This window comes from Sus scrofa, chromosome 14 (genome assembly GCF_000003025.6).
Source record: "Sus scrofa isolate TJ Tabasco breed Duroc chromosome 14, Sscrofa11.1, whole genome shotgun sequence".
Taxonomy (NCBI): domain Eukaryota; kingdom Metazoa; phylum Chordata; class Mammalia; order Artiodactyla; family Suidae; genus Sus; species Sus scrofa.
Window position 1 is genome coordinate 129,727,363 of NC_010456.5, and position 16,841 is coordinate 129,744,203.

A 16,841-nucleotide genomic window follows, 5' to 3' on the forward strand; every position below is an offset into this window, starting at 1 on the left:
TGAATGCAATGGGGTTAGGGGGAGAATCCCAGTATGAAAGCTAAGCAAAGAATCTAAAAAGTAACTGGCACGAATTAGAGGAGTGATTCAATGGGCTTATTAAACAACACCCACAAAAAGATAGAAGTTTTAAATAAATAAATGATATGAATAAAGTGCCAGGAGAACTTAGTGAAAATGATGTAAAATTTCTGTTCAACGGGAGAAAAAAATCAATATATGAATATATGTAAATTATATTTTACACACTATATTGCTTAAGTTAACAAGATACATATGCATCTGACAATATAGCCTCAAAAATAAAGCAGTAACTTTCAGAATTAAAGAGAAACAAACAAAAAAAATCAAACAGCCATCACAACTACACTTTTCCACAACTCTCAGAAATATAAATTAAGCACAAAACACAAAAACCAATGATGTAGCAAATATGAATAAGATATTAATAAGTTCTATAATAAATATATATGAATATCCAGAGTACATTTTTTAGTACACATGACATTCATAAAAGTTCTACGCACTAGCCACAAAGGAAACCTCAACAGACTTCAAATGTACAAGGTATTCTCTGGTCATAATGTGACAAGATAAGAACTCAGTAACTAAAAGAAAGCTTAAAACAACAGCTTAAAAGCTTAAAACATCTTCATCTCCAGGATAATTTAAGGAAAAACAAACAAATCCATACTATTAAATAATCCTTAGCTTAAAGAATAATTTGGAGTGATAATGAAGATGAATGACAAGAAAATTGTTCCAGTTAGTGCTGGTGGGATACTGAAGTCGTGTTGAGAAAGAAAGTTGCCAATTTTAACATATTTATCAAATGCCAAGAAGGAATGGAAATAGATGAGTTTATTAGCATTCAATTTAAGAAGATAAAAAAAGAACAGCAGAACCAAAGAAAGGAAATAATAAAAGCTAAAGGCAAACATCAATGGAATAAAGAAAAAAAACACCAAAACAAATGATAATATTAAGAGACAAATTTTTTGGCAAGCCTATACAGGAGAAAAACAAAGATGACACAAAGAAGGAAAGAATAAAATATTCAAATAAACTAAAACAGAGGATACAAACAAGACTCAAAAACTAAAAGGAAAAAAAATTTTTAAAAAGAAGTGTTATAGATAAAATACTAAAAACTATGTAAAATATCATGAATTATAATAATTTTGAAAATTCAGATGAAATGGCTAAATTATAAACTGTTAAAATGGATAAATTATAAATGGATAAAGTATAAATTGCCAAAACTGGCAAAAGACTAGAAGACTGAGTCATTTTTATAACAGTTTGGTCAAAAACACTGTATGTCCAATATCAACATGAAAGAAACAAAAGAAACAGTAGCTAATTCCCACTTCCAATCCCACAAAGTCCCAAATCCAGGAAAAGTTTGCAAAGTTTCAGGCCATTTTCACAAAAGGTAAAGAAGCAAAACTCCTACATAAACTATTAACTGAATCCAATGGAATAACAAAAAATAGTAATAAATCATTCAAGCAGTACTTATTCCAATAACACAAGAATAGTTCATTATTAGAAAATCTGGAGTTCCCGTCGTGGCACAGTGGTTAACGAATCCGACTAGGAACCATGAGGTGGCGGGTTCGGTCCCTGCGCTTGCTCAGTGGGTTAAAGATTTGGCGTTGCCGGGAGCTGTGGTGTAGGTTGCAGACACGGCTTGGATCCCACGTTGCTGTGGCTCTGGCGTAAGCCGGAGATTACAGCTCCGATTAGACCCCTAGCCTGGGAACCTCCATATGACGCGGGAGCGGCCCAAGAAATAGCAAAAAGACAAAAAAAAAAAAAGAAAATCTATTAGTATAATATACCACACTAAGTATTAAAGAGAAAAAAGTGACCTTGGAATACACTGGGATACAGAACCAAGTACTTGATGAAGTCCAAAACCTATTCTATTACCAAAAAAACCTGTAAATTATGGCTCAATATTAAACTTTGGAGTTTAAGAGAAATTATCTCACCTTTCTTTCTTTCCTTCTTTTTTTTTTTTTTTTTTTTTTTGGCTTTTTAGGGCTATACTCACTGCATATGGAGTGAGTATAGCCCACTGAGTGAGGCCAGGGGTCAAACTCGCAACCTCATGTTACTAATCGGATTCGCTTCTGCTGCACCACAAGAACCCCTGACTTTGATTCTTCAAAGACTATCTTAAAGCAAAATAATTTAATGTCAGGACTGTACTTTCCTACTGGTCCAAATACCCTAGTAAATCCTATAGGGAAAACATCTACACAATCAAACCTGGAATGCTATTCACTGATTTTTTTTTTTTTATTAAGTTATATAGGTTTCAGGTACATTACATAGTCACTGACAATTTTAAAAGATTATATTCCATTTACAGTTATTATAAAATGTTGGCTATATTCCCTGCACTGTATAATATATTCTTGTGGTTTATTTTATACATAGTAGTTTGTGCCATTTAACCTCCTACCCCAATTTTGCCCCTCCCCCCACTGGAAACCACTTGCTTGGGCTCTATACTGTATGTTTCTTTTTGTTATGTTCACTAGGTTTTTTTTTAGATTGGTTTGGTTGTTTGTTTCTTGCTTTTTAGGGCCACACCCGTGGCATATGGAAGTTCCCACACTAGGGGTCAAATCAGAGCTGTAGCTGCTGGCTTATACCATGGCCACAGCAACACAGGATCCAAGCTGCATCTGCAACCTACACCACAGCTCACGGCAACACTAGATCCTTAACCCCCTGAGGGAGGCCAGGGATTGAACTTGGTCCTCATGGATGCTAGTCTGAGTAGTTAACTGATGAGCCATGATAGCAACTCCCATGTTCACCAGTTCGTTTACTCACTGGTATTTAACCTTTATAATATGAACAAAGCACAAATGAATTACAGTTACAGATAGAATATAAATATTATAAACTTTGGTAATACATAATGACTCAAATTGGGTAGAAGCAATGGAGAGCAATACAGAGACACTAATTTCCTCAGTGAAAGCCCTATATTATAACCTAAAATTGTTGGAGGAAAAAAGAATATGCCTTTAAATCTAAAAGGAAAGCAACAGAATTAAAAGATAATATAAGTGAGAAACCAGAAGTTTTCCCACTAAGATCAGGAACAAGCTAAGGCTGACCCCTCTCACTACTCCTTCTTCAACATGGTATTAGAATTCTAGCCAATGCAGTACGATAAACAAAGGAAATAAAAGGTATACTGATAGAAAAAGAAAAAAAAACTTTGTTTACAGATGACATAATTTTTTATATAGAAAATACAAATGAATCAACAAATAAACTCTCTTGGCACAAATAAGCTATTACAGCAAGGTTTCAGGATGTAAGGCCAATGTAAAAAAGTCAATCACTTTCCTATGTACTACCAATGAAGTAGAATTGAAATTTAAAACACAGTATCATTATAGTAGCATTCCCCAAAATGAAACTCTTAGGGATAAATCTAACGAAATTATACAATATTAGGTTTTGAGGAAAGCTACCAAACTCAAAAGAAATCAAAGAACTAAGTAAACGGAATGATATTCCATGTTCATGGATAGGAAGACTCAATATTATCAAGATGTTGGTTTTTCCAACTTCAGCTACAGATTCAATGTAATTCCAATCAAATCCCAAGTTATTTTGTACCTATTGACAAACTGAATCTAAAGAGGCAAGAGACCCAGAATAGTCAACCCAGTATTGAAGAAGAACAAAGCTGGAGAACAAGAAACCCTTAAAACTCAGTAATGAGAAAATGAAACAACCCAATTAAAAAACAGCCTCCCCCCCCAAAAAAAAATAGGCCAAAGACCTAAACAGACACCTCACCAAAGAATATATACAAGTGGCAAATAAATAACTGAATAAAATGTTTCATGTTATATGTCATTAGGGTACACAAGTTAAAACAACAAGATACCTCTACAACACCAAAATCCAAAACATTACCAACACCAAATGCTAGAGAGGATGTAAAACAATAGGAACTCTCATTCACTGCTGAGGGGAATGCAAAATAGTATGCAAAATAGGAACTTTGGAAGACAATTTGGCAGTTTCATACAAAACTAAATATACTCTTTATAACTATACAAGTATCACTCCTTGGTACCTAACCAAAGGAGTTGAAAACCTGTGTCAAAACAAAAAAACAAAAAAACAAACCCTGTACACTGATGTTTATAGCAGTTCTGCTTTTTTTTTTTTTTTTTTGGTCTTTCCTAGGGCTGCATCCGCGGCATAACGGAGGTTCCCAGGCTAGGGGTCAAATCGGAGCTGTGGCCACCAGCCTATGCCAGCACCACAGCAACACGGGATCCGAGCCTCATCGACAAACTACACCACAGCTCACAGCAACACCAGATCCTTAACCCACTGAGCAAGGCCAGGGATCGAACCGGCAACCTCATGGTTCCTAGTCAGATTTGTTACCACTGAGCAACAGGGGAACTCCAGCAGTTTTTATTTATAACTGCAAAAAAGTTGCAATTTAGAAGCAACCAAGTTGCCCTTCACCAGGGGAATGGATAAGTAAATTGTGGTATACCCAGACAATGGAATATAATGCTAAAAAGAAACATATTATCAAGGTAGGAAAAGACATGGACATGGATATTACAAGTGAAAGAAGCCAATCTGAAAAGACTATATATAATTTCCAACTATTTGCCTCTAAAAAAGGTAAAACTATGGAGATAGTTTAAAAAAAAAAAATCAGTGGTTGCCAGGGATGGGAGGGGAATGAGTAGGCACAGCACAGAAGATTTTTAGGGCATATTCTATATGGTACTAGGATGATGAATGTATGTTATTATACATTTATCCAAAACCATAGAATGTATACCGCCAAGAATGAACCCTAATGTAAATTCTGGATTTTGGCTGAAAATGATGTAAGTTCACCAGTTATAATTAATGTCCCATCATGGTAGTAGATGCCGGTAATGGAAGGAGGTTATGCATGTGTGGAGGGAGGAGGTATCTGGGAAATTTCTGTATCCTCTCCTCAATTTTGCTGTGACTCTAAAACAACTCTAAAGAAAAGTCTTCAAAAAGGAGGAGGGAGTTAAAGTACACATGTTCAAATGAAAGTAAAAAATATTTATTTTTAGAATAATGGTTGTAAATTGTAAGTTTTGCCGAAGTATATTAATGTTAAGTGAATTCTTAAGACTGCGCCAGGCACTATCCTAAGCACTTTTTTCCTCTCTTTTTTTTTTAAAGGCTGTATGTACCATGGCACACGGAAGTTCCCAGGCTAGGGGTCAAATCAAAGCTGTAGCCACCAGTCTACACCACAGCCACAACAACTCGGGATCCTAGCAGCATCTGCGACCTACACCACAGCTCACGGCAACACCAGATCCTTAATCCACTGAGTGAGGCCATGGATTAAACCCACGTCCTCATTGATACTGGCTGGGTTCATTACCAGGAGCCACAATGGGAACTCCCCTAAGCATTTCAAATGCATTATTCCATTTAATCCTTACAACAGACCTCTAAAATGATTATTTCTATTTTACAGATGATAAAATTGAGGTAAAGAAAGGTTAATTAATTTGACACGTTCACACTCAAAATTAGGAAGAGGGACCAGGCATGACCTAATACAGGCTGATAGAAACAGTCTAGAGTAAGGTGCTAGCAATAGGAGATACATTTCCTGCAGAGAATATAAAAATAATAAAACCAACTAAAAATTCATTCTGCTTCTATCATCACCATTAATAAGCTTTTTTTTTTTTTTTTGTCTTTTCAGGGCCCCACCCGCGGCATATGGAGGTTCCCCAGGCTAGGGGTCTAATTAGAGCTGTAGCCAACAGACTATGCCAACAGCCACAGCCACGCTGGATCCAAGCCGTGTCTTCGGCCTACACCACAGCTCACAGCAATGCCGGATCCTTAACCCACTGAACGAGGCCAGGGATCGAACCTGCAACCTCATGGTTCCTAGTTGGATTTGTTTCCATTGCGCCACGACAGGAACTCCTGAATTGGCAATTCTAAACAGTGTCAGTGATAAGCTATTCTTCCTTGGAAAATCTTTTGTTGGTATAAATCCTAATAACTGTGGTTACTGCTGAGTTTTAATAAGATGTGGTATTGTCAAATTGGCACATTTTTACTACTTTCCCTTTAATAAAACACTTCATTCTACATAGAAGTTAATATGAAGAATCCCCCGTTACACACCTGGTTCCCAACACAGACTCAGCTACATTTGGATAGTAAATCTGTAGGTGGTACAGAATAGTTCAAACTTGGTTAGAGCTCAGTTAATATCCCCCAAGCCCTGTGGTACTTAAGTTCTACATGTATACAAAATACTTTAAATAAACAATGGCACAGTGATTGCAAAGAGGAAGAAGAACTTGAGTTACCTCAATTCTATCTTCTATGGAGACTTCATTTGTGTTTAATATTTAAAACAGTGAAACGGTGTGAAATGAGCTTAGTAGGTGCAAATTTTGCTTATACATGAAAATTTTAATAAATTTGAATCATATCCTTAATAGTCAAATGTATTCTTCTGCAAATACTGCAATTTGTTTTTTGTCTGTTTTTGCTTTTTAGGACTGCACCTGCAGCATTTGGAAGTTCCTGGGCTAGGAGTCAAATCAGAGCTGTAGCCACTGACCTACACCACTGCCACAACAACTCAGGATCTGAGCTGAATCTGTGACCTACACCACAGCTCATGGTAATGCCAGATCCTTAACCCACTGAGGGAGGCCAAGGATAGAAGCCTCATCCTCATGGATACGAAACATTCTTAACATGCTGAGCCACAATGGGAATTCCGAACTGCAATTTGTTTTGAAACTAAACAATGAATCAAAAAATATGTTAGTAACATCAGTGGAAAGATTTGATAGTTGTCTAATTTGCCTCTTTTGTAGATTTTTTTTTAATTCACTTATCAGTTACTGAACAATTGCTTGTATAAAATATTATTAAACCATAACTAAAAGACCAAAATTCAAACTTAAAAAACAAAAATTCAGGAGTTCCCGTTGTGGCGCAGTGGTTAATAAATCTAACTAGGCTGTGGGTTCGGTCCCTGGCCTCGCTCAGTGGGCTGAGGACCCGGCGTTGCCGTGAACTGTGGTGTGGGCTGCAGACGCGGCTCGGATCCTGTGTTGCTGTGGCTCTGGCGTAGGCCGGCAGCTACAGCTCCAATTAGACCCCTAGCCTGGGAACTTCCATATGCCGCAGGAACAGCCCTAGAAAAGGCAAAAAGACAAGGGAAAAAAAAAAAAAAATTCAAACATAAGTATAAATGTTACTGAGTAAAGAGTTAAGCTTTTTTGTCCTGTGGGAACTTGGTAAGTTATTCTTAATACAAATAATTCATTAATTATACAATTAATTCAAATCTGAAATGTGATAGCCATACTAGCAAGAAACAACATCAACATATCACAACAACAGCAAATTCTAAAATGGGTGAGGAAGAAGTTGATAGAAGCAATGTCTAGATCTATCTTGAGCTATTTAATTACCTTAAGCATTGCACATAGCTTAAATTCATGATTATTACTGAAAACAGTTCTGTAGTATAAAGAAGGGAGGTATTAAAAAATGGCCCACTTAAAAAGCCCAATATCCTGGGACTGCGCTGTAGTTAAGCAGCAGTTTGGCTCTAGAATCTGTAACTTTCACTATTCTCTTTTACCAAAAGAACTAAATGAGCTAGATTCAATGCAATCCCTTATCAAAATGCCAACTCGCTTCTGTGCTGCAGTGACAGGCTGATCCTGATCCTGAAAAGCCAAAACCATCTTTAAAAAAAAAGTTGAAGGACTCACATTTCATCACTTCAAAACTTACTACAATGCTACAGTAATCAAAACAACATGGTACTGGCAGAAGGGTAAATATATAGGCCAATGGAATGGAATTGAGAGTTCAGATATAAATTACACATTTGTGGTCAATTGACTTTTTTTTTTTTAAACAAAGCTGTCAAAACCATTCAGTGGGGAAAAGAACAGTCTTTTCAACAAACAGTGCTGGGGAGCTTTCGGGCTGGTGATCACAACCATGTGCTGAAAGGGTAGTACACCCAAGTCCCATGGAAACAGAAGCTCATCCACAAGTCACCCTTCCAGACCTTGTCCTAGGTACCTCTTCAACTGGCTGTACATCTGTATCCTTTATGATAGCCTTCAAAATAAACTGGCAAATGTTAAAACACACACACCACACACAAATGGGGCTGGTACCACTAGACATCCACATGCAAAAGAATAAATTTGGATCCCTACCTCATACCATATACAGAATTTAACTCAAAATGGATCCAAGACCTAAATGTAATGAGCTAAAACAATAAAATTCTTAGAACACAGGTGTAAATCTTTGTGATCCTGTTATCAGACAATGGTTTCTTAAAATGGCACCAAAAGCACAAGTAACTAAAGGAGAAAACTGATAAACTGGACATCATCAAAACTAAAAATTTGCATAAGAAGATACTACCAATAAAGTTAAAAGACAATTTATAATCCTGCTGTATAGCACCAGGAACTATATCTAGTCACTTATGATGGAGCATGATAACATAAGAAAAAAGAATATATACATGTATGTGTGAACGGGCCACCTTGCTGTACAGTAGAAAATTGACAGAACACTATAAACCAGCTACAATGGAAAAAATAAAAATCATAAAAAAAGACAATTTATAGAGCAGGAAAAATATTTATAAATTATACAGCTGGTAAGGGTCTAGTATACAGAATATATAAAGAACTCTGGAGTTCCCGTGGTGGCGCAGTGGTTAACGAATCCGACTAGGAACCATGAGGTTGCGGGTTCGGTCCCTGCCCTTGCTCAGTGGGTTAACGGTCCGGCGTTGCCGTGAGCTGTGGTGTAGGTTGCAGACGCGGCTCGGATCCAGTGTTGCTGTGGCTCTGGTGTAGGCCGGTGGCTACAGCTCTGATTAGCCCCCTAGGCTAGGAACCTCCATATGCCATGGGTGCGGCCTTAGAAAAGGCAAAAAGACCAAAAAAAAAAAAAGTTTCTTGGGACATCAAGCCACCCTCCCCAACTTTGGTTCTATAGTTTTTTTTGTTGTTGCTTTTTTTAACGGCCACACCTGTGGCATATGGACGTTCCAGGCTAGGGGATGTATCAGAGCTGCAGCCGGGGCTGACGACAAAGCCAGGGCAACACTAGATCTGAGTCACATCTGTGACCTACACTGTAGCTTGCAGCAATGCTGGATTCTTAACCCACAGAGCAAGGCCAGGGATTGAAACCCGCATCCTCACAGACAGTATGTCAGGTTCTTAACCTGCTGAGCCACAACTGGAGCTCCCTTTTTTTTGGCCACCCTATGATATGTGGACTTCCCAGGCCAGGGATCAGAGCCCAGGCACAGTTATGCCCTACTCTGCAGCAACACCAGATTCTTTAACCCACCCTGGCTGAGGATCGAACCTGCGTCCTGGTGCTGCAGAGATGCTGCCAATTCTGTTGTGTCACAATGGGAACTCCTCTATTCCCTTATAACACATTACTTTTTTCAGTGGCCAAACAAGTGACCAGTGGTAGAAGAGATCCAAGAGTGTGAACTGTCTATTAGTTTTTGGTTTTTTGGCCATGCCGGAGGCATGCTGAAGTTCCTGAGCCAGGAATCAAACCTATGGCAGAGCAGAGACCCAAGCTGCTGCAGAGACAGGGCCAGATCCTTAACCCACTGTACCACCAAAAAACTCCCTGAATTGTCTATTTAGAATCGTGGTGACAATAAAAAAGCAGACAGACTTTTAGCTGATTTTACTATTGCTTTAAATTCTCTAGAGTTCTCACCATGGCTCAGCAATAATGAACCTGACTAGGATCCACGAGGATGTGGGTTTGATCCCTGGCCTTGCTCAGTGGGTTAAGGAGCTGGCATTGCCGGGAACTGTGGTGTAGGTCACAGATGTGGCTGCTGTAGCTATGCCACAGGCTGGCAGATGAAGCTCCGATTTGATCCCTAGCCTGGGAACTTCCATATGTCACAACTGTGGCCCTAAAAAGCAAAAAAATAAATAACAACAAAAACAAAACCAAATCTCTAAAATGCTAATAATAAAATACTACTCCCGCTCTCCTCCACTCACCACGGCTCATTTTTTCATGAGCTAGTCTAGGTTCTAGTTCCATTAGGTATGACTTTGGTGCCTTGAATATGACCACAACTAATGAGCTTGACCTAACTAACAATCTGAAGAGAAAATAAAGAAATTAGAGTTGGAGCTCCCATCGTGGCTCAGTGGAAACAAATCTGACTAGTAACCATGAGGACTCAGGTTCAATCCCTGGCCCCTCTCAGTGGGTTAAGGATCTGGCATTGCCGTGAACTGTGGTACAGGTCGCAGACACGACTCGGATTCCACGTCACTGTGTGTAGATCTGCAGGTACAGCTGATTCAACCCCTAGCCTGGGAATCTCCATAAGCGCAGGTGCAGCCCTAAAAAAAAACAAAAAGAAAAAAACAAAGGGGTTGATAAGCATTCCTACTTCTGAAATGGAGGGCTGGTATAAATTCAAGTAAAAACAATTTTTTTCCTTTTAGGAACACACCTGCAGCATATGGAAGTTCCCAGACTAGGGGTCAAATCGGAACTGCAGCAGCTGGCCCATGCCACAGCTGTAGCAATGCCAGATCCGAGCCACATCTGCAACCTACGCCACAACTTGTGGCAATGCCAGATCCTTTAACCAAGTGAGCAAAGCCAGGGCTCGAACCCAAATCCTCACAGACATTAGTTGGGTTCTAAACCCATTGAGCCACAATGGGAACCCAAAGAAAAATTTCTTTTTAAAAATAAAAAATGAGGAGTTCCTGTTGTGGCGCAGTGGTTAATGAATCCGACTAGGAACTATGAAGTTGCGGGTTCGGTCCCTGCCCTTGCTCAGTGGGTTAAGGATCCGGTGTTGCTGTGAGCTGTGGTGTAGGTCGCAGACGCAGCTCAGATTCCACATTGCTGCGGCTCTGGCGTAGGCTGGCAGCTACAGCTCCGATTAGACCCCTAGCCTGGGAACCTCCATATGCCGCGGGAGCGGCCCAAGAAATAGCACAAAAAAAAAAAAAATAAATAAATAATAAAATAAAATAAAAATAAAAAATGAGGAGTTCCCGTTGTGGCTCAGTGAGTTAAGAACCTGATATAGTGGCTGTGGCATAGGCTGGCAGCTGCAGCTATGATTCAATCCCGAGCCCAGGAACTTCCACATGCCAAGGTGCATCCCTAAAAAGAAAAAGAAATAAAATAAAAAACAATTAAAAGTATACGAAACAATTTTTTTTTTCTCATTTAAAATGCCTGCTTTTGTTTAAGGGATGCAATTTGATACTACATGAACAACCATTGTGGGGACAAGGCCATCAGTGCTATACATATAATAGAGTTCAATAAAGTATTACTAAATCTTAAGCCTTTGGATCTCAATGTTCTGTACAAAAAATCTTTTAGAAACTGGAACGGAAACATTAAAGGCATTTTATGAAGGCTTATAGGAAAAAATTTACATATGAACAATTGGAGTATGGCAGACACTAATTCAAAATACAGAATGGATCACAAAGATGAATTATGATTCATACTGTTAGACTGGCCACTGACAGAATTTCAGTTTCTTATCTGAACCAAGAAGAATTAGCATTTGCATGTGAAAGTAACTCATACCTGGTATGATCACATTCTCTGAACCAATACAAAGTCCACCAGGACTGTTCTTAGTTTAAGATCTGTGGTCATAGTAACCACCCCAATTTACATCACTTCTGATTAATCAGTCTTTCCACTCCCTCTGATGAACAAATTTTCACAGAGTACTTTCGCTGTACAGGTAAATACTAGTTGACTAAAAGCAGATATGGTCCCTGAATTCCCAAGGTTAAAATATAGCCAAGGAACTCATGAAACAAGTCATTTCAACAACATGCTTTACAAGCTAATTTCCAGGCCACACTGGATCCTATAATTTTACTTGGAGCAGGAGGTACCTAACTCAGGTTCCCAAAGGATGAGTAAGACTTAGCCAGGAAAGTAGAAGTGGGATAGGAAGGGAGGACCAGGCAAAGGAAACAGCCTGTACAGAAGGCGCAGAGGCAAGGATCAAAATTGAAGAACTGAAAAAAGGTTCAATATGAGGGGGGATACAGTAATGACGTCCGAGAGCTGGGCAGGGGGGGCCAAAAAGGTCTCACAAACCACAACAGATGAGCTTTCCTTTTCTATCTGGGGGAAAACGGATTTAAAACAACTTCCTACTAAATCAAAGAGTCCACAAGCTTAACACCTAACTTCCCACACAAACATACCTGCAATGCTGTTATTATTATAGATATTCAATATATGCACAGTGTAGGGAAAATAGAGCAAAAATATATACTACACGCCAGAAGAGCTTCCAGAGAAACATCCCAACTGTAAGACAGTATTAGTTTCTTCTCTGTAAGACACAATCTGTATGAGAATAAGACATTCCAGAGCAAACACATAAAACAAGGTGCAGGTTCCCACAATAGCCCACCAACTTTACAAATGCTGTAAATCCAGTATTTTATATCCAAAGTACACCCTTTTTGTACTATAATGTGACATGCCCCCTTAGGATCACACACATAGGGGATAAAATCTGACACAAATACATTTGAATCTATACCAAATATAAAATAATCTAATTTATCCAGCAAGACTAGGGTAGAGGTATTTCTCACAAATTTTTTTTTCCATCTTTTTAGGGCCACACCCCCACAGCATATGTAAGTTCCCAGGCTAGCGGTCAAATGAGAACTGCAGCTGCCAGCCTACACCAGAGCTCACGGCAACACTGGATCCTTAACCCACTGAGCAGGGTCAGGGATGGAACTGGAGACCTCATGGATACTAGTAGGGTTCGTTAAGGCTGAGCCACAATGGGAACTCCACAAAAACTTACTTTTGAAAGACATTTCCGAATAAGTACCCATGAGTCTGCATCCTCTTAAGCCAATTGCGCAATTTTTTTTTTTTTTTTTTTTTTTTGGCTTTTTTAGGGCCACACCTGCAGCATATGGAAGTTCCCAGGCTAGGGGTTGAATAGGAGCTGCAGCTCCATGCCTACATCACAGCCATGCCAGATCTGAGCTGTGTCGGTGACCTATACCACAGCTCTCACTGAATCCTGGACCCACTGAGCAAGGCCAGGGATCAAACCCACATCCTCATGGATACTAGTTGGATTCGTTTCCACTTCACCACAATGGATACTCCCTGCAATTTAATCTTTACTCCACATTCTGGGCCATTATTTTGGAAATCAATGATAAGTTCCCATACTCATTATAAACAACAATTACCAGTATATAGTAGAGATAAATGCCCCTTCCTCAAAAGCACCCTTGATGGATATACACTGTTGTTGTTTTTTAATTTAAGCTACATACAGATTTAATTTCTTCTTTATCAGATTGTCACTCCTCATTAGCTACAATCCAGATGCCAACCCAGGCCTTCTAATTTGCTGCCTCTAGCTTCTGCCTAGGAAACCAGATAGCTATACTAGTTCAAGCTATAAGGAAAATGAATAAAGAATTGCTGAGTGAGTCTTTCCCACAAGGAATACATACATTTTCTGCCTTCAGTTTCGGCTGCTGGAAACAATTTAGCTTCTTAATAGGCATTCTCATTAATATCCCACGATGCCTTAAGTGATGAAGGCCACTCTACCTACAACTTTGTTACCTCCTGACAAGTCAGGTGTTCTGATCTAACAGTGATTGCTGGCTGGGTTTGCCTCCACCCCTCCTAAGTGCAAAAGACATGGAAAGTAGGGCCAAAATGCCCAGGTAACGGCAAACAAACCTAAATTTTCCTTAGTGGACCCTAGCAGAAGAGTGGCATTGACGATAATTCCAACTAAAATTTACTAAGCCTGTCTGCAACATTCTGAGCTCTTTCTATGTAGGAACGCATTTAAGGAGTTCAACATTTCTTACTAGCTCTGGCACAAGGAGGAGATGGAGACCAAGCGGTTTTAAAGGCATCCCAAAAGAAAAATGAAGCTATTACACTAAATCTTATCTCGAAACGCGAGGATGTGTGTAATACAGGAGTTGGAGCCAACTTCTGCTGCGAGCGAGCGAGCGAGCACTCCCCCGACACACCGGAAGTTTTGAAATACCCCGCAGGCTTCCCATAGGCAAAGTGCTTTTCCTTCACCCCATCTCTGCGAGCCCTCCCCAAGGTTCAAGGACCCGTCCGAGTTTTGCCGCCGGGCTAGGGCCCCAGCAGTGCCACCAAGGGAAGCCGGGCCGTCAATCACGGCCGGCCGCCAGCTCCTCGCCGCGTAACCTTGGCCGCTCGCGAACCGCGAATCGGGCAGGTGGGAGGCACCTGCGGCCCGGCCCGGGAAGCCGCGGCCCGCGGTCCGGGGTGTCTAAGGCGGACCGGCGCAGGCCCGGCTGACCGTCTCGGCCGCGCGAGCCCTCGAGGTGGCCCCGCGTGGGGCCGCGCAGCGGGGCCGGGCCCGGGGCTCGGTCAACTCGGCGGCCCGCCCGGCCCGCCCCCGGGGCCGCCACTCACCGAAGAAGCCCTGCACGATCCCCAGCGGGTGGCTGAGCCAATCCTCCCCACAGGGCATCTCGCCGACGGGCCGGAGCCGGCGCGGCCCGGCGTCCCGCGCCGCGGCTCCTCCTCGGGGGCTCGGCCGCTCCTCGCCCGCGCCCTCCCACGCAGGGTGAGCCTCGCGGCACCGGCCGCTCGGCCTCCCGGCGCCTCAGAGAACAGCGGCTGTGGCAGCAGCAGCCGAGGAGCTGCCGGCTACTGGCAGGCGCCGCGTGCGGAGCCCCCAGCCTCCACTTCGCACAATGGCGGGAAATAGGCGCCGCCGACCGCGCTGCCTGCGACCTGGGTGGAGCTCGCGCGGGGAGGGGCGGCGGGAGCGCGCTGCGCGGCCCCGGGCGGGAAGGCGGGGCCGGCCTACTGGGCGGGGGGCCGGCCGGCCCGGGGCGGGGCCGCGGCGGCGGAGCGGTCGCCATCTTGGAGACGGGCGAAAGGAAGGGCAGGCGCGGCCTCCGGAGCTCCGACCCTGGCGTCGGGGGCTGAAGGCGAGTGGTGCTGGGTGTCTCTCGCTGCCAGCTCGAAGGGGGAGACTCCCGAAGTCCGGTTCGTTTTTCATGATGCGAGGCCTTGCACGGTTTGGAGGCTGTAGCAGTCCAAAAGCACAAACCCAAAGAGACTTCAAAGTTATCTCTGGGCAAAATTAGAGGATAAAGCAGCCTTTCGTGTCTGCCCACCTTCCTCTAATTGCCTTTCTTTTTTTTTTTTTTTTCTGATGGCAACTCTCTTTCGTTCCCTGCCCAAAACCCTATGCAGTGACTTGCCCTCAGATGAAGTCTCAGCCCCCCAGGCAGGTGTGTGTTTAGATAGGGGAATTTGAAAGTCTGCAAGCTCCCTTTGCTGCCATCTCAGGCCTTGTAGAGGGACTAGGTCCTAAGTGAGAGGCAAGTTCATAACTGTGAAAATATACCCTGCCTAGAAGCTGGAAAGTGCGCTTTGGGGAGGTTCCTGCAGAATGTGTCAGGATACCCTCAGACAGTGGTAGCACACACAAGATAAGTCAACAGTAACCTTCGAATGAGGAAATTTGGAAATACCCAAGTTCTGTAGTGAAATAGTTTCCCCTAGGCCTGGAATAGGTCTGAGAAAACCCTGCTCATCAGCTGAAAACAGGTCGTGTTAAGAGAGGAAGGATCTGAATGGAGCCCAGAAAGCGGGCAGCTGGAGAACTGAGCTCAGATCTCAAGACCTCTTAGGGGCCAAAGGGGGTGTTTTTATTTGTCATCTTCAACTATTTATTCTCCCCATTGGTGGGGTGGGGGTTGGGGAGGTCAAGGTTGGTTGAATTGAGGATGCGGAATTTGCAAATACAGGGGGCAGAGTACTTTTTTTTTAAACAGCTGCACCTTTATGAAAGTTCCCAGTCTAGGGGTTGAGTCCGAGCTGCAGCTGCTGCCTATGCCGCAGCAGCACCGGATCCGAGCTACTTGTTTGACCCACGCTGTAGCTTGCAGCAATGTCCCATCCATCCTTAACCGCTGAGTGAGGGCTTGGAGCAAACCCACATCCTCACAGAGACAATGTTTGGTCCTTAACCCACCAAGCCATAAAGAGAACTTTTTTTTCTTTCTTTCTTTTTTTTTTCCAATTGTCTGGCTGCACCTGGGGCATATGGAAGCGCCCAGACCAGGAATTGCATCTGAGCCACAGCTGCAACCTACATTGCAGCATCCCTGGATACTTTAGTTCTTTAAACGACTGTGCTGGGCTGGGGATCAAACCCATGCCTCCACAGCCACCTGAGCTGCTACCCACTGCACCACAGCGGGAACTCCCAGAACATTCGTTTTATATAATGGACTTGAGCATCTGCAGATACCCGTGGGGTCCTGGAACCAACTCACCCCAACGGACACCAAGGGATGATGGTAATAGGCTTACTGTATTATATACATCTGGCTCTTGTGAGTTTGTGTGAGCTGAGAAAATGGTTTAAAATCTGGCATTACCACCATTTCACTCATTCATTCCTTTAGCAGAGACAATTGCCAGGACCTTGGTGTTAAATGGAAAAACCCCCTAGTTTAGCTTCCTGGCCAGAAATATGCAAATTAAATGCATGTCATGCTTTTAATTATAACCATTTCAGACTGACTTTATATGAAATGGCAGCTGAATACCAATTCAGCAGTGGCTAGGAACACTTCAGCTTTTGGTGTCTCCTTCTGTATTTAGTAATTTATAAACAACAATTGCTCAGATTTTACTTAGACAACTGTGATCCTGCCAAA

General features: G+C 42.0%; 1 protein-coding gene across 2 annotated transcripts in view; it reads right to left on the bottom strand.

Annotated features, from left to right (window-relative positions):
• Window positions 1-14,923, bottom strand: part of MCMBP (minichromosome maintenance complex binding protein) — a 73,139-nt gene extending 58,216 nt beyond the window's left edge. The window contains exon 1 of one of the 2 annotated variants that reach the window (XM_005671500.3): window positions 14,575-14,923. In XM_005671500.3, the coding sequence (XP_005671557.1) occupies window positions 14,575-14,632 (58 nt within the window). In that variant the 5' untranslated portion in view covers window positions 14,633-14,923. 2 annotated transcript variants of the gene reach the window in all.